The 24,744-nt window shown below is 40.0% G+C and overlaps 2 protein-coding genes across 5 annotated transcripts in view; both read right to left on the reverse strand.

The window, feature by feature from the left end:
- Positions 1–831: 831 nt before the first annotated feature.
- LOC131250934 (probable E3 ubiquitin-protein ligase RHC1A) lies at positions 832–4,853 on the reverse strand. The gene is made up of 2 exons (XM_058251336.1): positions 4,699–4,853; positions 832–2,670 (listed from the first exon to the last, which is right to left on the reverse strand). Exon 2 carries the CDS (start codon positions 2,541–2,543, stop codon positions 1,512–1,514), a length of 1,032 nt encoding a protein of 343 aa, XP_058107319.1. The 5' UTR covers positions 2,544–2,670; positions 4,699–4,853; the 3' UTR covers positions 832–1,511.
- A 16,316-nt stretch (positions 4,854–21,169) lies between these two features.
- Positions 21,170–24,744, reverse strand: part of LOC131250935 (transcription termination factor MTERF9, chloroplastic-like) — a 55,693-nt gene continuing 52,118 nt past the window's right edge. For 2 of the 4 annotated variants that reach the window (XR_009173505.1, XM_058251338.1), the window contains one exon: positions 24,105–24,378. Coding sequence is in view for 1 of the 4 variants with exons in the window: in XM_058251338.1 (XP_058107321.1) it covers positions 24,226–24,378 (153 nt within the window). In the remaining 3 variants the exon portion in view is untranslated. Of the gene's footprint in view, positions 21,471–21,993; positions 22,041–24,104; positions 24,705–24,744 lie in introns of those variants that run through there. The other 2 variants (XR_009173500.1, XR_009173504.1) reach the window with 2 other exon arrangements.

The following is a 24,744-nucleotide window of genomic DNA, read 5'->3' on the forward strand; positions in this document are numbered from 1 at the left end:
ACATATAGCCCATCTGATGATCCAATCAACCAGATTCTTGGTTCATCTGGTTGGTCCTGGTGGGGCAACATCATGTTGTGGCAAATATGTTGGATAGCCTATTCATACACAACAAGATGAGGCTCATAAACATCCACTTCTTCACCTCAAATGGCATCAAACCGGAGAAAATGAGTTGATGTCAACGGTAATTATGTATTAACGAGTTCATGTTAACAGTGATTATGTATTTGTGGTCAACATCTCCAATACATATTTACCGCTAACTAAAATGAAATGAACTGGAACGTCAAGGTTTGCTCAAATACATCCTGACATATACTCTTTAGCACCTGCTTCGATACGAGAGTGATGCGGGACAATTAACCCCTTGTTCTAAAAGCTCGAACTGATGGAGCATGATGACTCAATCCCTTTATCTCGTAGCTCAGGCACTACATCTCATGGGTTAGGACCTCGGCCAAACCCCCCTCATGGCCCCCCTTCACATGGATTCTGCTTCACATGAGCCACCCGCCTCAAATGGGTGGGCCACCCTGAGTGTGCCCCTGCATCCCACAGGCCACCCACTCGAGCCCAGTGTGAAAATTCCCCAGCATTACTCTGTATCAATCGATCACAATTACCTCCAGATCCAACTGTCAAATCTTGGACAGATTCCAAATTAACAGAGAGAGAGAGAGAGAGAGAGAGAGAGAGAGAGAGAGAGAGAACTTTGTAAGAATCTTTTACAGAGTACAAATAAACAGGAGGAATAAAAAGACAGGCATTAGAAGCAAGAATCTCACGCCAACTACAAACAAACAAAAACATTACTAAACAAAGGGAATATAAAAAAGAACCTGGGCACTAACAGCAAACACAAGGATGCAAATCATTCGACATCAACCACTATAGCCATTCATGAGCCTTGCTGTACCCTACATCTGCATGTGTGTTGCAGACATCTGAGCCATGCATTAGGTGGCCCACAATTTGCAGATGACCTGGCCCAAATGTCAGGGTGGCCAAAAAACAGGAATGACACACAGAATCAACAAATACAGTTGCCAACAATCCACTAGATGTGCAGAATCTACAAGACATCTGCATGTGCGTTGCAAACATCCCAACCGACAGGTCAATGGGCCTGACTCTTGGGTTAGATATCTACCCAGGGGGGGCCCACCTGATGAACGGCTCAGACTGCCACCAAGTGTAGATGTTTGTTTGGGCTTTGGCTGTATCTTTTTTAACATTTATATTACTGACACTTTATTAAAACAGGGTAAACCTATACATAAAGGCAAAGCAATTAAAAGAGAAGTTTTTGGCACCTATCAAGGAAGAAGCAATGCAAAAAACCTATACATTAAGGATAGGAACACGCACACCTCGAATTACGGTCTGTGGGCAAGACAGTCTGCACCACTTCCACTCCAGGCGAGCATATTACTAAGTTTTGAGTTGGAGATGATGAGTGAAATAAGACCACAAACAAACAGCACACAACAGCACCTAAAGACATGAACTTAGGAATCAAAAGGCCACCCAGAATAACTCATCTGGTGACGATCTTCGTTCATTGGCGGTGGACTGTTTCCCACGGATTCGCTGTGGTGAGAATTTGAGTTTGATGAACGAAACGGCCACAGGAAGGAGAGTGGATTACGCCGCCCCAGACCCTCTCCATTGTTGTCTCTGCTACTGCCACTATTACCTGAACCATTGCTCCTACTGCCACCACTGCTGCTGCTGGAACTTTGATTGGTTGAATTGGTTGACCTTGTATGAGCACCACTAGAGCCTGGTGGCGGCAATTCAAGGCGGCAGACAGGACAAGAATTGTGCTGAACCAACCAAGGGATGATGCAGTCAGAATGGTATATATGGTTGCATGGCATCTCCCGTGCTTCCGCACCTAACTCAAATCTTTCTTTACAAACAGGGCAATGCGAGTCTACATGCAGATGACTATGAGAAATTTTTATCGTGGGCATTGCATCAATGGAAGACCTAGAAGCAGGAGGTGGCCCCCGTCTATCATTCCGAGCCAGCTGTTCAATCAGTTCATCCAGCCCTGTGCCCATGAAGTAGTCACCAAATCCCTGTCTATCATTCCGAGACAGCTGAACAATCAGTTCATCCAGTCCCATGCCCATGACGTGGTCATTAACTCTGATACCTTGACTCCCACCCAACAGAACCTCAATCCCACCGCCTTCAGACATCCGAAGGGGTCCACGGAAAATCAACCAAGGATTAGGACCAAATCCAATCCCTTGCCCACGAACCAGATCAGATCTCTCCCTTTCATCAGTGTGGCGATTCCTACCAGCCATCCGCTGCCTCAGCAGACCTGAGAACGCTTCCATTAGCCCGAATATCTCATCTCTATTGCCATTGGTATCCGAGTCTACGAAATCCCGAGGAGCAATGCCTTCCATCTCGCTGAGTTCTTGCACAAAACCTCCATCGCAATTGGGGCAAACTGTATCTTGTCCTCTGAGGCGAACAGGTCGCCTGCATCTGTAACACCAGTGTGTGTTCCTTCCACTGGACATTCTTCCTCCTCTCTTAATGATCTCCTACCAAATCTCTTAGGGAAAACCCAAAAGAACCCAATGGCCAAAATTCAGATGTTGTGCCGTTGAGTCCTTCCTGCTTCCAACTGAGAACTCTGCTCAACAGCTGGTAGTGAAAAATACAAATAAATGAGAAGGCAATACAGATTGCAATGTATCGTAGAAAGACATCATCCTCCAACGAGGCAGATGTTTCTCTTTCCCCATTGCACCCCTACAGCAGTCATGATCTTGTAAACAGGTTCAGGAATGCACACCTGCACTCCCATTGGATGGTCCACCTACCACAAACCTCACTGATTATACTCATAGTGTTAAGCCACTGGTCGAATGATAACAAAGATGGTAATGGTCCACATTCAACATGCCAAGGTCCACCACTTGGATGTGAGGATAATCCAATCAGTGCATTTACATGATGTGGCCCACTGGATGCACAGTTATGATCACCAAATAAGGAGCTATGATCTGGTACAAAATCTCCATACCTTATTACAGTGCAAATTTCTCGGTGGGCCCCAGGTCAACACATACTATGATCAACAATGACTGGTGGATAGGAGGGGGATCAACCATGGATGGCATATGACCGAAAAATAATCATGATTGGATAATCAAAGCCATAGAATTAAAGGCATGCAAAATGGATGGTAAGAGTAAATAGTCTCGCCATTTCACGAGCCTTGGTGGAGATGTTCCAATCTAAAATCATCCAATTCTCATAATAAAAAGGGGGCCAGCATATGACATACCTTACAATAAAAATCTCAATGGGAACAGAGTGGAGCAAGGAATTATAAACTCATTAAAAACAGTTAACAGCATGGTTTTAAAAATTGTCCAATCCAACTCAGTTTAGACCAAGTCAAGACACCGGCAGGTCGCACTCCAAAACAGCTATTTAAAACCATGGCTAACAGTAAATAAAATTCAAAAGAACTTATACAATTAATTTAAGCATAAAAGAAAAAACACAAATGAAAAAAAATTGAATCTCTATGTCGAGTTTATCACATGAATTTTCTTCACAGTTAGAGAGCATTAACAAATATACATGGTACACATGGCATACATGTCTGTCAATCCACACTGTCCAATTCACCACCTCCATCATGGATCAAGTGTTGACTGCACATCAAATTCATCACACAATCATAGCCATCTAATTTCGTAAATTGAACTTTGGTCACTCGACCATTTTCTTTTAACTGTCCACCTGACAGTTACCATTCAGAAGTGAAATCCTTCTAATCAGAGCAATTTTTTTTGGGCTATGTTCTATCCACAATGGCTCCCATGAATTGGTCGATCTGGATTTATTTACATGTATAACACATGTATGGGAGATGCATACTGAAGTTCCATCACATGTAGCAAGCTCGCAACATAGCAGAATTCATTAAACGGCTAACGACGCAGACAACCACAAAAAGAGAAGACACAAAATTGCCAGATTTTTTTTTTTTCCTTTTTTCTTTTTTTTTTTTTGAAAGGTAACTGTACCACTGATTGAACCCTGGATCAATCACACACACTGCATTGAAATGGCCAGAATTCAACAACAACCAGATACAAATCCCAGCATTTAATCCCAATTAACAACTTCTAAGGCAGAAAATCCCCCAAAAAGAACTGAATTCAGCTAATAAATTCAAAAGAATTGAAACGCTACACAAAATAATTAATTTTTTTTGAAAAAAGAGCTAAAACCAAAACTCATAACCAATCAATCCAATTTGGTGCAAGATTTCATGATATTTCATGAAATTCGGTGCATCCGAACACACCCCAAGCCATGAGAAATACGAAATATCTCAACATTTAATCATATAGAAATCAAAACTTAAATATCTCATACAACAAAATCCATGGTTGCAAATTAAACTCTAAATTGAAGAAAATCCAACCACAACATCAAAATATACAAATCCCAAATAAATTAAAAAGCTCAAATCGATACATCAGCAGAAACAAAACCAAATTCTAGCTGCAGAACCCTAAACGCAAGATGTCATCTCTATCAATCGAAAATTACATAGAAATATCCAAAAACAATAAAAATGCAAAAAAAAGAAAAAAGAAAAAGAAAAAGGGAGAGAGGTAGAGAGAGAGCAAAGATCGATATGAATGATACCTTCAGAGAGAGGAAGAAGGAGAGGAGATCCGAGGCAGAGCTTCCATGGCGGAAGAAAATCTCAGAGAATGAAAGGGAGAGAGTAGATCTTCAGAAACCCTACCTAGGGTTTTCAGATATGGAAGAAGATGCGACGGAGATCCATATGAAATATAGATAGAGAAGGTAATTCTAAAATGCGCCTCAGGTGGACTACGCCCACTCCCTGTCTGGGGAACTCGGTAAAAGGTTTTCACTGTTGTCAGGAAGTGAAAATATTTGATACTCTAGCAGAGTGTTGTGAAGATACACACGCACTTAGAGATTGAAAAAAGTAACATATAATTAATCCAAATAAAATATTCAAATTATATATCATAGTTTAGATGCATTATTAATAAAAAATTAACCTTATTTGATTATATTACAATCAAATTGGTGGACATTTATTGGACGGTTAAAAATAGAATTATCCAATGGTCCCATTTCAAAAGAAAAGTGTCCACGAATCAGAGGTTAGGATTGTTCAATCAATCTGATTCTGGGACTACGACTTAAAAACACTGGGTTCCATAATTCTGTTGGTTATTTTTTACTTATTATACCCCAAATATATAATTACTTAGTGCCTGCGTATAGTGCAACATGCACAGCCAGAGTATCAAACAAACCACCCTTTTTAGGAATGAGAAATGTTTGTCGGGCTGGACTGGTTAAAAAGCTAGGCCCGCTTTCTCCAGCACCCGAATCCTCTACAACGCCTGTTGACTCAGCATGCAGCACCCAACATCTGTGGGGCCCACCGTGTTGTGTGGATATCATCGGCTTCGTTCGTTAGGTGATTCTTCCCATATTCACCGTAGATTTGAAAACTCAGACCGATCCAGAAAGGTGGACCACACATCGGAGAAGAATTTAAATCCACGGCTAAAACCTACAGGATCGAGAGGTGTTTCCCACTTCAGCTTTGGATAAGCTTACTTACAGACCATCCCTCCATCCTGATGAGGCTCACCTGATGAATGGTGTAGATGTCACGAAAACAACACGGTGGGCCCCACAGAGCTCGTGTTCACCTCTCGTTTGTCCCTTTATTTGACATCTGACCGTTGGTTGAGCATTCCCAAAAAATATCCTCGATAAGATCATCACAGCCTTCCAATTTTTTGGCCCAAAGAGAAGGACATCAACAGTACTCATTCAACTGAAAAGAATCCACCCATCTGGAGTGATTTGAACCATGGTCCAACCACGTTGAGATGCAATAGAAGAACGGTCTGGATTACGGAATCCTGGGCCCCACTAGTGTGGTGTTATAATCTATGCACCCTAACCGTACAATCGGGACCTTGGTTCAGCGACCATCCAATCAACGATCCGGATCAACAAAAGGTGGGCCCTATACGTATAGATCTCGTACATCAGGAGGCATCCATGAGGACCGTATAATTCTTCCTTAGGCATTTTAAGGCTGGAGTAAACCAAGCCCAAGCCCAGTTTATTGCTTAAGGAGTGCGCAGTACGCACCCCGGAGCATCCGATGCGGTGGACTTCCAAGAAGAGATAAACTTTTAATACTCATGGTAGAGCGAAATGAATGATACCAGGCACTTAAATATTTCATATCTGAAATAACTTTAGCTAATATGAACCGTCCAGATTATGAATATGAATTTAGATGGACTATATATAAAAAATAAGATTGATCTAAGTACTTTGATAACAGATTGATGGACATTTATTGGACCATTGACGAGAAAAAAATCCAACGGTCCGAATTCATCAAGAAAATGTTAATTAATCAGAAGATGGGATTATTCTAAAAATCTAGATTTTTTATGATGACCTATCTACATTTAGTCCCGAAATTTGGACCGTTTAAATTGATTTGAAATTTGCCACGTGTACAACGTTGAGTGCTGGAGAAAACTCCCTCTTTCTGAAATAGCTATTCAATTATGCCACGATCGCTGTCTTTACTCTTTACGTATCTTACCTCGCAGAAATAATTGCAACGACCATATCTTCTTTTTCCACAGAAGATTCTGGGCCACATGATACGGGAGAGCTGGAAGAACGGTTACATGGTATATCCGTCTCTCCACAGGAAAATTGGAAGGGTAATGTTCAAATCAGGTCCGTCCATATGCATGCCCATATCATGTTGGTACGTATATAAAAAATTTATGATATTAAATGATCATATCCATCTGATCTTGGGCCATTAAATTAATGGTCTTAAAAATAATTAAGGATCAAATATGCGGTGGGATAAGCCGTACAAAAACTAATGGATGGGATTGTCTCATGGATGTAATTTTTAAAACGTGCATGTGTGGAAACGGTCGATAAATCGGCCTGCCACGTGTCGTGTAGGGTGATGTTTACCACGACCGTGTCATCTCCCCTTCGTATCCCCGCTGCCCGATCATGTCCTTAACGTACGCACCCACCTTCACCTTATCCTACGCACCCCACTTCCCTTCATTCAGCTTGTGGGTCACGTTCTGCGTTTTGCTTTGTGGGCCGTGGATCCCGGAATCAAGTTTCGATCACCACCGCTGGATTAGCCCATCAAATCGGGCTGTGTGCAAGGTTCCAATCAGATAGCATCATCGCATACAACAATAAGACGGTTAAAAGGTGATGCCTTCGATGTTTTTCATTTTTTATATTTTTATATTTTTTATTTTTATATATATTTTATTTTATTTTACACACGCGCACACACCACCACACACTCACGCAGTAGTGGATTTCACGCCCCATGGATACTTGAACCCTTGAACAGGAGTTTTTAAGGGCATCTCCTCATCCACAATGGGGTCTACCACATGAACGGTTTGGATCCTAAAAGGTGCATTCAACGAGTATTAGTTTTGTCAGCCAAAGGTCCATTTATTGGATGGTTAGGATAATCTCATTTGAGCAATTTTTGTTAGTGGCCAATCAAGGTCGAAGCAGGCAGGATGACTGGTTCGGATCATCGTATATTGTGGGCCAGTGATATTGTACCCCATCTGGTGCCAACGAAAAATGCGTCTCGGGAGGCGCATTGCACTAATGGGCCACTACATGCATGGAGCGGATTGGGTGTGGCGTCGGACGCTGTGGGGCCACCGTTTTTATTTTTATTTTTATAAATGTTTTATATCCACGCTGTCCATCCGTTTTGCCATCTCATGCTAAGGGAATTAGCTAATCAGATCGGTGGCTCAAGCGTAACACACCACAGGAAACTGTGGCAATAATGACAGCGACCGTTGAAACTTTCCCAAAACCCACTATAATATTTATTTACCATCCAACCTGTTGATAGCGTCCCACCGACAGCAAATAACAGCTTGATCCAAAACTTTTGTGGCTTCTATGAATTTGTATGGTTGGCCTTAAATCACTACTGTTTCTTGTAGTGTGGTCCACTTAAGGTTTTGATATGCTTCATTTTTATACTCATGTTGTTGTGCATGACTCAAGTTAGCTTGGTCAGCTTGCTTGACTCGACTTGAAAAGGCTTGACTCACCACAATTTGAAAATGGATTTGGAGTAAGTTGAATTGATTTTTGGAGCTTAGAAAAATTTTGAGCAAAGTTTAAGCTTGTCCGAGCTCGACTCAACTCGGATTGAACCTTAAATTAAATTGACTCTTATCGAATGTTGGGAATATACAGATTAATGTATTTCTGTATAATGTGGAAACCAAAAAGTACAAAATAATCAGAAATCATGACAGGTTGAAGCACGTCTGAGACGCTGTCCTTAAAGCGTTATTTGCCCCTACTCAAGTGAATTGAGTATGCTGGTAGGTTACAGGCAAACCAGTTCTAAAATACGGTCTGCATTCGAACACGAAGGCCCACCAAATGGAACTCAATTACACACTTTCTGGCAGTAATGCAGTATAAAAGAAAAATCTCAAAGAAGAAGAAAAGAAGAGAAAAAGTGGTTTTGACTTCTGCACAGGTCAGTTCAAATTTTCAGCTACTGGTTTAGTTGAACCGTCCTAGACCACACCGCCGGTCTGTTCTTCAAGATAAAGTTTAAGCCTTGTTATGTTGCTAGAAACACTAGAATATTTGAGTGGAGAAGGGCTGACTGTCTCAGTTCGTATGGGTTTGCTGAAGTGAGTTGAGATGGTTTGGAAATCCATCCAGGTCCTCCTTTTATAGACTATGGTGGCTAGGGGGTTATGGTCCAGAGACTTAAATTTCATTAAGCCATTTCTGACTATTGGAAAATTAGCCGTTTTATGGCTGTTTTCTGACTGTTGTGCATGGGCCATTAAGCTGCTACATGATGACTGTTGTGAGACAACAGCTAGCTGTTTTCTAGCTGTTGGGCTAGCCATGCAGCAGTTACAGCTAGACCCTGCACTAATGGCTCAACTGTTATAGTTTCTGCTGCAACAGCTCTTTTTAGTCCCTCTATTTATACTGAGAGAGTCGCACCGCGACTCGCACACGTCTCGTGAAGGAGCGGCGAAGTGCAAAGTGCGCCACTAGCGCCTCTACAGCCACATTACCTCACATGCCCACGCTCTTGCACCGAGCCCGAGCCCGAGACCGTGCCCGAGCGCGAGCGCGCGAGCGGGTGTTCCAATGTGTAAGGTCCATAGTCCACGGACTAGGTAGGTAAATATTATAATACTCCACATCACATAAACCACAATTTTTTCTCTTTTATTTTCCACGTGGAACTATTCCCAAAAACCCACAAAAAAGTGTTTTTTCAAAACAACTTTTATATATTATATATTATTTTATTATTAAAATATATTTTATTAAAATCAATATTTTTGCAACAATTGAATCAACTCAGTGACTCAATTATTTTGATATTGATATTGCCCGTCGAGTATTTGATGAAATGGCCTAACAACATGTTGTTTCGGGTGCATAGATTCTTGGTGGGATTAGCTGGTGGCAAAGTAAGAATGGATACAAAATAAATCAATATTAAAAAAACTTTACATTATAAGATCATTCACACATCTTGATTTTGATACTTCTAGCCAAGTGTTTGATGAAATACTTTCAACTTGTTGTTATTGTTTTGCATTTTTTGATAAATAGAAAATGCATTATATATATATATTTTAAAAAATGTCATACATGCTTGAATTAGCCCGAGCTAGCTAGACAAGCTTGAGACCGGAACTAGCAGAGCTAGCTAGACAAGCTCGAGATCGAATTGAGGCGAGCTGGTCAAATAGGCACAAGAACTAAGTCAAGCTAAGTTCGAACTAGAGTTAGCTACTGACCCAACCGACTTGAGCCGAGTTAAGCTCGGCCTGGTTCAACTCATGTTAGGGGTGCACATCGAACTTGTAGAATCGTGGAATCGGACCGAAACTGACCAAACGGTCCGGTTTAGTCCGGTGCTAGAGTGCATCGGTTCTGGTTCCAAAAATTAAAGAACCGTTTAGTTCGGTTTAGTTCTGATTTAGGGTATGTAGAAACGAACCGAATCATGATCCGAACCGTAGATCCAAACCGTGAATCCAAACCGTAGAACCGAACATGGAACCGTGAGTTTACAATATATTTTAGTTGTATATTTGACTCATGATTTATGGTTTATAATACACATTTTGATTATTTTCATAAATATATTTTTTCACACCATATACAATATCTAAACCATTCATCAAATGGATCACAACACGAATGAACATTAGCTAAATTATAAAATAGAACATGCAATTGGACTGAATTATAAAAAACCTAGAATCGTGGAACCGATCCGGAACCGAACCGGTTTTCATGGTCCGGTTCCGGTTTGGTTCTAGGGTGCTAACGGTCCAATTTCGGTTCAAAAATCCACCGGTCCGCTTTCACCCCAGAGCTAGACCGAACCAAACCGTGTGCACTCCTAACTCGTGTACAGATGGCAATAGTGGCGTGAGTCATGCAATAAAATGATCATGAAAAACGGATGGACACAGCCAACACCACCTATCTTGGTGGTGCTCGGGTCAGCACCCAATCCACTTTAGACGCTATTCAGCGCCAACCTGAACGAGAGATGTGGGTGGGACCCTGAGCGTGGGGCCCACCTTAATGCATGTATCTTATAACCATGCCGTCTATCCGATTTTCCAGCCTATTTTAATGCATGTTGTTAAAAATAAAGTAGATACAAATCTCAGGTGGACCACACCACAGGAAGCAGTGGTCGTGGACCCTAAGAGGTTTTTAATGGTGGGCATTTGATGAACACTGTTTCTGTGGTGTGGTCCACTTGAGATTTGCATCTGCTTTATTTTTTGCACCAAAGCCTAAAATAAGCTGAAAAAACGGATGGACGGCATGGATATACAATGCATACATTGAAGTGGGCCCCACCGTCAGCTTCTCACCCCAACCGTTGGTTCCGGTTCGCAGTCGCGTCCATACTTCATCACATGCAGGACAGTCGATTTTTTTGCGGCCCCACATTGCACCCTCACCACAGGCACTTCTGGATGCAGCAACTTGCCAACCTGGCATCTGTACAGGACGTCTGATCAGCTGCATGAGGTGGGTCCCACCACGAAGATGTCAAGCAGCAAAATGGGGCCGGCCAACTCATCTGGTGGACCACTTCTGTCATAAAATGGACGGATTCAAATAACTTTCCAATGGAACATACTCAATGTAGACACGTGGACCCCTGATGAGTTGGCCGGTCACGTTCTTACTCCACATCATAACCTTATGCACGGATCATATATCCTACATGCATGCGAGTTGGCACGTGTGCAATGTAATGTCGTTTGGGGCTAGCAAACTTCATGAGAGGTACACGTGGCATATATCCAAACCGCCCAAATAGCCGATGCATCTGTAGACAGTTATTTACCAAAACATTCAGAGTGATTAGACAATGTTGGCCTCTGATTAATGGACATTTTTTCATCGAATCTGTACCGTTTATTTCTTTTTACACCGATTGAGCCGTTCAGATCATATTTTTAGTGTAATTTTTGGGCTAATAATCCATCTACAGTCATAAATTCAGGCCAAAATTTAGTACAGAAGGAGCTTTTTGCCCAAAATCCTGGTGGGCCAGCAGCCATTACCGGTCCCAATTGAAACTCTCATTTTCCAAGTTTTCGTAGATGTATCTTCAGACAGATGCTCATGGTGTGTCTCAGGTGCTTTAGACGTGCAGATGATCGAATCATTAATCTGGACCGTCCATTAGATTCATCCCACTTATCACGGACCAACAAGAGGTATTCATGTTGGAAAGGAAAGTGTCCCATCTTGTATGTGTAAAATGAATGGTTTGGATCTAAGAAGTCCAATAACCAATAAGAGAGGCCATGTGACAGATTCCACTTGAAATCATGTTTCAAGAACTGCTTGGATCACATGATTATAACCATGTCATGCATGGCTTTTAAAACTGAAGGTTTTAAATAATAAAAGGTCAATTCCTCTTTTTCAATATATGTAAGTTTTTCATAGTGGGCATGAAAAATGAGCAAATCACATTGCTGATCCTAATAGCTGATTTGTCTATCCATCGGTCATGTACACACATTGCACATGGTCATGTTCCAAACGCCCCTTTTATAGGGGAGGCAAGCGGTCTGGTCGACACATAGGTGTAGACACCCCACCTAAAGCTAGATATAACTACTCTCCTAATTACCATTGAGCTTCAATAAAATTATCTCTGGGTAATTTAAAGACCGTCGAAAGATCCAATTGATCAGGAGGTAAGACTCTTGGCACGTCATGGAAATAATCAACGGACCTAATAGAGAAATATGAAAGTCGACAAATCAAATCCTGACCAATCATTCAGATGCTCTGGGAACCATAATTATCATTATAAAATTCTCTATTCAACCTGTAAAATATCAATATCATAAATCTAAATGGGTTACACATTTTGGGTTCTCGCTAATATGTAACCAATGGACTAGATTAAAAAAAATAAAACTATTGGCTAGTGGTGAGCTGACGGTAACATCATCATCCATGTTCTCAATTTTTCGCTTCTATAGGTGTTAAGGGACTCATTTTATAATCCATGTGGACCGTTGGCCGGCTAGTTGGCAGGCTGGCACCCCCTTGACGCAGGTTGAAGATCTAAATGCCTTATGATGATCTTGCGTGACAACTTTTTGCTAGAGTGTTGACCTTCAACCAATCGTTAGCCTGCAATTTTAAAAGCTATCACACTTATGCCTAATTCCCGCTCAATATGAAACCAATTACAAAAAAACTAACTCCTTAGAGAAAGTAAATTAAGAGAATGTTTGAAATTGAGGATATCCAACCATTCCTTTTGCATAAAAAGATATATTCGTATTTCATTTTCCTTTTTATATCTCAAATTAACTTACAATATAGTCTGCACATTCAAACACATAAAAAAAATACATTCAACTTCTTTAATCTTATTTTGCAACTATTTCTTATTTTTCTTTCTTACTTTACTTTGTCTATCCAAGATCCTAAAACTGATGAAATAAGGCTAAGGCTAGGTTTCATTTTTTTTCTTTTGCATGCTCAGAATCTTAAACTTTGCTAAGCGTGGCTAGATGCTGTAATGTAGAAACTCTATTAAACACCCTAAAAAATCATAAAGTCTCGTAACATAGAAACCGTGCATCGCATGAGTGAAAAAGAGTGTATAATCCTTTCTTTTTTTTGTAAGCGATGCCCTTATTTAGAATTTACAATTGCAAAACAACTGCACGAGTTACTTGAGTTGAAAAATCTTACAACCCCCAACCTTTAAATGATTCTATGTTTTTTAGTTGGATATATATTTTAAGATTCATTCGGCTAAAAATGATTCTAAATTAAATGCAATTTTACCTCCGAGTCATTTCTATATTCAAATCAAATCAAATCAAATCGAAACAAACGAGAAGAAGGCCATAGCCCAGCCTTAATTCCTTATGCTGGTCCTATCTCTAATGACTTAAAAATAACTTGGCTCTAGACCTAATCCCATGGGGTTGGGCACACGGCCATCACTTTAAGAAAAAAAATGTGCTTAAAAGGCCAAGTGCAAAATTCTTTTTTCTTCACATAAATCCTGCATATAAACCGTTTGAATATTTAGATAACTACTAAGTAGTGTCTTTAAACCATTGTAATGGTATCCTACTTAAAGAATGAATTGAGCTAAGGGAATGGGCTGGACCACTTATCATTGGACCTAGCTTAGCTTGACACTATCGTTAGGGCTACGGTCCAACTATCTCCGGTCATTACTATTAATTAAGGTAAATAAATGCTCACTGAGAGACATATTCAAAGTGTGTTTGGAAAAGGGGCCAGAGCTTGGGTGGGTCCCAATGTGATGTTAACGTGTAGTCCACCTTGACCATCAGGTACGTCACCCCGTGTTCAACCCAAGGCTAAAAAATGTCCTTATCAGTGGTTTAGGTGGATCATACAATTGAAAACTATGCACACCGAAGGGTTCACCCTCCAAGCTCTCTCTCTCTCTTGGTGTGGCCCACCTGAATTACTTATGGGCCTGAATTTTTGGATCCAGACCTAACTTTTGGTGTGGAATCTAATGGCTGGAGTGGATTTCATATTTTCATCATGGTGAGCCCGGTAAAAATAAAGAGTTGACATCTCTCTTCCAAATGTTTCCATTGGTGTGGCCTACTTGAATCACGTGTTAGACTAATTTTTTGCCTTTAGGCCAACTATGGAATTACACATCTAATGGTCGAATTGGATCTCACATATACAATAGTAGCCTTTTAAAAAATAAATTAGAGTTGTCTCACTGTCTCTCTTTTTTAGAAAACAGCCAGCGACGTATTCAAGTAAGTATTTAATGGAAATAAATATTGGCTGAGAAGAGTTAGAAAATGCTTCAACGAGGTCACGGCTAGGGTGGGCCTTAGGGTTAATGTTAAATCCACCCTAACCATAAAGTTAGGTCACTCCATGTTACACCAAGGGTCCAAAAATCAGCTCCATCCATGGTTTAAGCAGGCCATACGATTGGAAACATTATACATGGAAAGTTTCACCCTGCAAAATGTTTCCCTTGATGTGGCCCATTTAAATCATTCCCTACATTTTGGTCCCTAAAAGTGCATTTTAGTGTGGCATCTAATGATCACAGTGGGTCCTGTAAAAATCAAGAGAGCTATTTCTTGCAATGGTTTCCCTTGGTGTTGCCCCACCTAAATCAAATGTCAACTTGATTTTCTTAGCTTTGGGACCCACATGGGATTAAACATCTCTCACATACACATCATGATGGCCCATAAAAAATCAAGGCAGAACCTCTATATATATAGTTTTTTCCTACTGTACGCCTCATTGTTTAAGCCAGCAACTTTATCACGCCTGTCCAAACTTACTATACCAAAACTACGCCCTGCTGTATGGGCAACTTTTCACCGGACTAAAATACCCTTGCCATTCCTTTCGAAAGTGGATTGGCTGGTGTGCGAAGACGAGCACTGACACTCGTCGAACTCCAAGTTGTACGAATGGTTCAAAAGAGATCAAAGTTACATGGGCCCCACAGTTATGTATTTATTATCCACAATGCTTCATCCATGTTTCGAGATCATTTTAGAGCATTATCCAAAAAAAGAATTGTATCCAAAGATCAACTGGACCACACCACAAATAGCAGCGGAGATATTGATTTTCACCGTTAAAAATTTCGTAGAGCCCACCATAACATTTATTTTCCATCTAATCTATTCATAAGGTCACAAAGACCTGGATGAAGAACAAAAACAAATTTCATATTGGTCCAAAACTTCTCTAACCCCTAAATGGGTTTCAGTGGTAGACATTCAATACCCTGCTGCTTTTTACAGTGTGGTCTACTTGATAATTAGATCTATCTTATTTTTGGTTGGTCTCAAGCCTTAATACAAGCTCGCCAAATGGATGGACGGTTTGGATATAACACATACCTCATGATAAGACCCACAGAACTTGCTAACGTCAATACACCTGTACACCAACCAATCCGCTTCCCGTTTCCTGGGCGGTTCGGCAATAGTGCCACGGTGCTCTGTCTAGCGGGCGATAGTGCCGCCGATTTTATTTTTTATTTTTTTACAGGAAGATTTTTTTTCCCCACATTTTTCTCCAATACTTGTTTGTGTAAATATGTATATATAAGCATATACATTTTTTTTTCTTTTTTTATTCATTTAATAAGCATATCTCCCAAACCAGAACGAGTTACTTGACGTACCATATATGATTTTGGGGTAAGAGAAACTATTTTAGCCAACCAACCTGTTTAATTTCCAAGATTCCATCAGGTCGATGGTTGAAAATTCATTTTATTTCCATTTTTACTATTTGTAGTAAGTTTTAGCTTGATTATAACTCTTCATCCTTTGAACTTTAGGAGTTATGTCCAACATGAAAAGTGCTTAGAAAAATTAGAAGAATAAAGTGGTTAAGCCATATAGGACTTAGTGAATTTCATTCACTTCGCGATCAATTTTAATCAGTTCATGGTGAATTTCATTCACTTTGCGGTCAATTTCATTCACTTCGCAGTCAACTTTATTCACTTCGCGGTCAATTTTATTCACTTCGCGGTCAATTTCAATCAATTTGTGATTAATTTCATTCACTTCATTTACTTTGCGGTCAATTTCATTCACTTTATTTATTTCGCGGTGAATTCTCTTCACTTCGTGGTAAATATCCTTTACTTCGCAGTCAATTCCCTTCAATTCGCGGTGAATTTCCTTCACTTCGCAGTGAATTTCATTCAATTCATCTACTTCACGGTGAATTTCATTCACTTCGGGGTCAATTCCATTCACTTCACGGTGAATTTTCTTCACTTCGCTGTCAATTACATTTACTTCATTCACTTCACGGTGAATTCAATTCAATTTATCTACTTCGCGGTGAATTTCCTTTACTTCGCGGTCAATTACATTCACTTCATTCACTTCGTGGTCAAATTTGTTCACTTCATGGTGAATTTACTTCACTTCATGGTCAATTCCTTTCAATTCGCGGCTACTTCGCTGTGAATTTCCTTCACTTCGCAGCGAATTTTATTCACTTCACAGTTAATTTTGTTCACTTCGCAGTCAATTCCATTCACTTCATTCACTTTATGGTCAATTTCCTTTACTCCGTGGTGAATTTTGTTTACTTCACGGCTAGTTCCATTCACTTCGTTCACTTCGCGGTCAATTTCAATGGCTACAGTTATAATCCGTAGCCATAGGAAACCCTGACTTTCATTCAGAAATGACATTTCTAATAAAGCAGGGATATTTTGGTCCAGTAAATGTAGTCCGTATAGGAGGGGATTAGTTTAGGAAGGTAAGTTTGGAAGGGCTTAATAAGGTACGTGCCTTAAAAGTGAGATATACAGTAGAAAAAAGCTCATATTATATATATATATATATATATATATATATATATATATATTCTAATGAAATTGTAAAGTACAACAGCGACCGCAATATAGTTTAAAAACCAACATCCAGTTACCATTCTACCTTTACGTGTGTACGACATCTAAACCGTCTAATAGATTGGCCCGTTGTAAGCATCACTTTTTGGACCAACAACAGCCATCATAGCATAATGTCTGTGGGCCACAGACAATTTGGATGATTTTAATGGTGGGAATTCCCATCTGAAATTATTTCCCATGGTGGTAGCCCACTTGAGTATTGAATTGAGCTGAATTTTGAGACCCAGTCCAAACACAAGGTGGTCCACGTCATGGACAGTGTGGATCTCCTCCACATGAAGTCTTGCCTTCCAAGTTATAAAACATGGGAAAGCCATGCAAACATTATCTAGAGAAATTTGGGAAGGGTAGATATACAAATTGAGAGTAAATGCCGAATGGTTATGTACTTGTAAAGGATTTGGACCATCCAACTCATGTATAATAGATCAGATTCACTCATTAGATAGAGTATATTGTAAATATGCCAGAGAAAAAATTATGAGAAAAAAAGAAAGAAGAAAAGATAAAGTCCCCGGTGGTCACGCATGTCAAAATAATTTAAAAAGGAGTGGGTAGATAATAAAGCAGTCCAACAGTTCAGATTCAACACCCATGTGTTCTTGTTTAATAAACATAATTTATTAGTTTTTGATACATAACTTCTCTTCAGTGGGTCTTAACTGTTGAATGATTTGACACCCAGGTCCATAGCTCAAATCGATTCCCAAGTAGGGGCGGCTAACAGTGACGTGTGAACTGACAGTGGGTGTACTAACAAGCTAACCAAAAAATAAAAAAACTGATGAATGATTTGAATTTTTAACATGTGCGTCACTTCACATGACTATAGCATATATTCCAAAATCACTCAACGTAGGCGTATATAGATCCAAGAGGAATCGCTTTCTCAATAAGTGCCCAGTTAGTTGGATGAAAACGCACCGCCAAATATATATACACACACTATGAGGTCGAGCTGTGTGGGCCCCACCATGATGTGTGTTGAACATCAACAACGTGCATTTGATGGGTCCCCTTTAGGTTATAGGATATCCTAAAATCAGCCGTGTAGGGAACTCAGGTTCGCCATAGCATCTAAAATGATGTGAAGACATGGTTAAAACATATAAAAGCATTTGGTGGGGCCCACCTGAGTATTGAATGCAGCTGAAACTTGCTCTGACCCCTCGTACAAGTGGGACACACACAATGTATGGGCTGGATTTGTGAATCACATCTCGGTGAGCCTAATAAATGATTAGGAATGTTTTAATGGGAGGGTAATTCATCTCAACTGTTGTATGTGATGTGGCCTACCCAAGTCACCAATTAACTTGATTTTTAAGCCCATGGCCCACACCATGGAATGGTGCATCTGACTGATGGGGTAGATGTTCGACACACATCACAGTGGGGTCCACATAACTCGACTTCCCATATATATATGTAAAAAAGGTATTATGCATTCGACCTCACGATAAGCTCTTGTGAGGTTGAGCTGTGTGGGCCCCACCGTGATGTATGTCGACCATCAACACCATGCATTTGATGGGTCCCCTTTAAATTATGGGATATGCCAAAAATCAGTAGTATACGGAACTCAGGTGGGCCATACCATCTAAAATCATGTGAACACATGCTAAAAACATATAAAAGCACTTGGTGGGGCCCACCTGAGTTTTGAATGCTGCTGAAACTTGGGCTGAACCCTCATCCAAGTGTGACACACATAATGGATGGGCTGGATTTGCAGATCACATCTCGGTAGGCCCAAAAAATGATTATGAATGTTTTAATGGTGCACCGCCCCTCTCCACTTCTGTACGTGGTGTGGCCCACAAAAGTCACGGATTGACTTGATTTTTAAGACCTAGGCCTCCGATGAAATGGTGCATCTGACTGATGGGGTAGATGTTCGAAATGCATCATGGTGGGGCCCACACAGCTCGACCTCACGAGAGCTTATCGTGAGGTTGAGCATATAATACCATATATATATATATGCACATGTATGTATATATATATGCTAGGTACCTGCCAGCATTACTTCCACTAACATGGGGGGAAACAACTTCACATGCATGAAATCCACGCCATCCATCTTGTACTCCACCCCTAGTTGGGTCTTGATCCCAAAAATCAGGACATGAATCATGCAAATCCACTGAGGTGGGCTACACAACAAATTACACCTAAAACATATATATTTCATGTCTTATAGCCCACTTGATTTTTAGAATACTGTACTTTTTAAGTAATGCTTTCATCGCGATGATCCACATAAGATGAATGAATTGGATTGGATATGAACTCCATGGTGGGTCCTACACAAAACTAATGCTAGGCATTTCATCTCAACAGCTCAGTAGTTAACACTTTCCATCAATCTTGAACTTGAATTAGATGTTGGGTTCAGCGGGGTTTACCATGCCTACCCAAATAACAAATACACAGGTCGGGTCTCGACTCACATGGGCTCATTAATTTTTAAATGGGTCAGGTTGGGCCACATACGGTAATGGGTCACAAGTCAGGTTTGGGCCAAAATTCATGGCCTGTTTATGAAAAGTGTTAACCCGACCTCTCCCAAACACGGCTCATTGCAACTGCTGCAGGTTTTTAAAGTTTCAAGGCTACATTCGCAAGTCGAAATTCCTACGGGTCTATCTAGGAGATTGGATTTGGAATGCATTGGAATCCAAATCACAATTACATTAGAATCAAGCTGATTCTGAATCCTCATTTGTGTTTGGTTGAAATGCACTGGAATCCAAATCTTCTTTTTGGAAGCACTTGTATTGGGAGGTCATTGGAATTCCTAGGTATATTCACAGGACTTAGATTTGATTAACTAAATCAGCTTTCATATCCTATGTGTGTGTGTGTGTGTGTGTGTGTGTGTGTGTGTGTGTGTGTGTGTTATATTTAATAAAATAATTGTAATAAGTCCATAAAATATGCTTTGGCCAAAAAAGAGGAAATTATGAGCCTTGGGTGGGCCACAATTGTAAGGATCACAAACAAAATACCCACTCATGTTCCCTAACCGTCCATTTAGATGTCCAACGTTTGGATGGTTCAGATCATTCTATTAATATGATTTTAGTGTTGCAACCAATAATTGAATTGTTTTGGAATATCATCAGCATCACATGTGTTCACTGGATTAAGTAGCCTAGAGACAACTTTGTTACATATGCAACTCTCTTACCCTTAAATAGCCAAAAATGTATATTTAAATTACATCCTATTCCATTTATCTGCAAATCCAAGGCTGACAAATGCAAAAAAGCAGCTATTTGGATTTGAAATACACTCATTTACCATCAAATCCAAAGTACCAAACAGGGTGTAAAGGCACAAGGGAGACTTTCGCAGTGGTAATGGAAGGAGAATCTTATCAAACAGAGCGAAGAGATAAAGAATTTTGAAGTTTAATGGAAACAAAGATCATGTTTCTATTTTCTTCACCCCCTCTTTCCAATGGTACATTCTCAATCTGGGTTCCCCGCCTGTTTGGGCACTTCGTCAAAGTGGGTTTTCGAAAGAGAAGGTTTCAAGCCTGCTTTTTTAGTTGACTCCGCAAAAACTAATCAGATTGGTTTTTGTCAAGTCGGCATTTTAGCGCCTATTTTTCTGAGTAGGAGACGAATCTGAGGTTTGCAAAGTGCAACCAAAAGCACAAGATCATGGTTTAGGAAGTAATCACTCTTTCAGAGTGTGAATCCAAATGGGCCCTAAAATTCTCTGATGATGCTTCTTTCTTTTCTTTTTTTTCTTCTTCTTATTTCGATTTTCTTCATTTCCTCTTCTTTCTATCTGAAGGCTCTAAGGTTGACAATGACAAACTTAAGGAACATAGAATCTGGTAGACATTTCCAATGGTGAGGATTTACCAGAAAACCAACCATTCTGCAGATTGCTGGGCCATTGCCAAGTTCAGCATCTTTCTTTCTACCAGTTTGCATGTTCAGGTCTCCCATATTTCTACAAGCCTATGAAAGCAGCCCAAGAGAAATTCATGCACCAAGGCATCATTAATGGATCCTACGCTTGTGTTAGTCATGGTAACAAATCCTGGCCACAGGAATCTCACATCAGCTATTTTAATGTTGATGTTTTGACTACATAAGAACAGCAAGAAACTCTATCCCCATCACTGCTCCGTCGTTTTCCATTACAGTGTTAATGTGTTATAGTGAAAACTGAAATGTAGCACAAATGAACAAAATCAAACATTGCATCCAAACACACAACATATATTGGGGTTTGGCTCAAAACAGAGTATATGTGTCAAACAGCCTTTTGAGGGTGTGTCCAAACATGCCCTTAGTAGTTTAGCACCTCAATAAATTCTAAATACCTGCAGCATATGATGTATCTATCAGTACGCTTCAACTGACAAAAATCAGTTTCTCGACCTCTATATATATTACACTAGATGATTTTGTCCCTGCAATTAGTGTTTAGGAGAGCCCTCAACCTAATCCAGTATAGGTTGAGATACATGGGGCATTAAAAATTTCAGTAATCAACCAACGTCATTTTTTTGTCATTTCAAAAGGGCTCCAATGCCTTCTTTCCTTTTTTCTCCCTTCTCTAGCAGCTACTCTCTACAAATCTCTCTTCCTTCCTCTCTCCATGTGCAATGCATATGCCACAGCGGTAAGTTGTAATTCCAACAGAGGAGTTTTAATATGATACACTGACACTTGATACAGCCACTCATAAATTAAGTACATGGCATATAGACTTTAAACTGACAAACTGTGGAAAACACTCATAAATGTTTACCAATCCAATTGTCAGATAATCAAATAAGTGAAAATTGGTATATGATATGTCTAAACTGGAAACCATGATTTAGATAATTTCATTTGACTTACATGTATATCATCCATCACTCTGCTAGAGCTTCAAAGTTTCCAACTGCCTGCATATCATCCATCACACTCTGTTAGAGCATCAAACTTCTTCTCGTTGCAATATTAAGGAAAAGGAAGTGTTGAGACCATTAGCCCCACCCATGTGAACATGGTGTAAGTGTGGAAAATCCAAATCACACTCAACAAGTGGGGCCACCTTGAATCACTCCAATCTCTCCTCATGCAAACTAGGGTTGTACATTGAGCCAAGTCGAGTTGAGATGGGCCAAGCTTGGCTTGACTCGTCCGTGCTCTCCTCGAGATCACCCTCGAGTTTACGATTGGAGCTTGGCTTGACTCGCCCATGCTCCCCTTGAGCTCACCTTTGAGCTTATCATAGCTCCCAACCCTATCCTGATCTCCAAACCTTTCGATTTGCAAATCATACATTCAAAACCCCAAATCTCAATTTTAGGATTTGGAAATTTTCTATTTTCAAACAACTAGATAAATTATAAAAAATAAAAAAAAATCAAAGATTATATTTAGAGGTACCTTGCCGTAGAGAGAGAGAGAGAGAGAGAGAGAGAGAGAGAGAGAGAGAGAGAGAGAGAGAGAGGCTTGGGCGGGCGCGGCGGGTTGGGTTTGTAAATGGAAAGATAAAGAAATTGACGGTTAGGGTAGGGTTTTTAGAGATTTTTTTGTGTATGTTATATATATATATATATATATATATATATGAACCAAGTTGAGCTCGAGCTAACCAAGCTTGGAATCGAGTTTCGAGCTTTGAGCTTCAAGCTGAGTCAAGCTCCACTCTGCTCGACCTTAGTTTGTTTTCAAATGAGCTCAGTCATATGAAGCTTGACTCGCCTTGTGTCATCGTTCAAGTCGAGTCAAACCGACCTAGATCGAGCCACGCCGAGCCAAGCCGAGTGAGCTTTTCAAACTAGCTTGGCTCATGTACAGCTCTAATGCAAACCGCCTAGCACTTCACCCAGGGAAAAAACATAAACAATGGAGGGTGCAAACTCTTAAAATCTTCGAATCCATGATACTTGATGCATTTATCAATAAGATTTTAAGTCGCTTTGAAGCATAAGGTTGAGAAATATGAAATGATAATAAGGCAATGTTGAGAACTTTTTCGAGGAATTAGTTGAGATTGAAAACCACCATACCATGGCTAGAAATCCTCCCAAGTGCTTGGGAGTCCCTATCATTCAATCTAGAGGTTTGCTAGAACACATCCAGACCTACTATAACAGGATACAATGGGAATTTAGACCTTGGATTTGGGTCATCTCACAATGATCCAAACCTTTTATATAATAGGCCTCAACTTAGGGGATATAAGAACTATTAATATCTTTGATCAGGATATTTTCGAAACAATGATCATTTGATTCTTTTCCTTTGAATATGAATGATCAACTTAACCCCTGGATAGTCAATGGGTTGAATTATTTCAACGTAAGAGGTTCTTCGGATATCCACATCCACAGTAAGGCCCATCACACAAATGGTTTGGGTTATTGAATCATGATCCGGAGGACTTGGCTTGTCTCCGTGGGAGCAAATGTCACAGCAGACATTTTGTCTAAGTCTGCAAGCAGCCACCACAAAGGAATTGTAGAATAATGTTTTTTATGAAAAAATTTCTAGTCGGTAAAATCGATTTTCATAGACGAGTCAGGAATTCTATATTTTCCTAGAACTCCTTAATAGAATTACATTCTAGTAGTCACAAAAAAAAAAAAAAAAAAATAAAAAAAAATAAAAATCCAAGCCATCACATTCATACATAACATAAACCTTGCAAGAAATCACAGTTAATACATGCAATAAAATGACAATCAGTATGGAGAAAACCCGTAATGGCTCTCTTCTATTTTCACTTATTCACTTCTCATATACCCGACATGTAGGTCGATTATAAACCGACCCGATATTGGATCGTCTATATCCTATAACTAACACCAATTGGACGATGCTAACCTTTGATTGGAGGATTGAACAATCGAGGAAACTTCCATGCACATTTTATAACCATCCATTTTCTTAATCGAAAATTCCTCCTAAAAACGGTTCGGATAGTCAAACCGGGTTATTTTTGAGGTATTGGCCATAAATCCAGAGCACAAGCTAAAATCAACAAGGGGCGTTGAAGAAAAGCAGCCAGTGCATGTATAACATTTTCTTCAAGATCTGAAAAATAACATTCAAAATTATGCATTCTACTACATTCTACAATTACAACACTACTTTTCTGTCCTTTGAATCAAATTGGCCGACTGCAATGCCTCTACGATACATCTCCATCAAACCCGGGACTTCATCAACATATCGAATCACATAGTTCTCCAAGAACCTCTTTTCAGGAAGATAAAATATCCAAATCAGCTTCTTATCCTTTGTAAGCAGCTTCTTTGAATGCAAAACCTGAATAACCGCATACCTTGGAAAAATTCTCTTATCCAATCCAAACGTAAAAAGCCTCGGATATGTAAGCAACATTGAATGGTCAAACTTCAATGTGTTCACAAAGAAATCCACCACTCTTCGAATCTTCTCCTTCGAACACGACATACAAAGCGGCTCTCGCTTAAAGATGATCATGATCTCCTCTTCCGACCACCCCAAGCTCTTTAGAAATGCGAGCTTACTCTCCCACGAGGAGGAATTACTCATCGTACTCATCCCTCGGATTGCGTGCACGAACATAGGAGATCCTGGCATGAAACCCAATTTCTCAACCCTTTCCACGATGTT

Source organism: Magnolia sinica, chromosome 7 (assembly GCF_029962835.1).
Source record: "Magnolia sinica isolate HGM2019 chromosome 7, MsV1, whole genome shotgun sequence".
Lineage (NCBI taxonomy): Eukaryota > Viridiplantae > Streptophyta > Magnoliopsida > Magnoliales > Magnoliaceae > Magnolia > Magnolia sinica.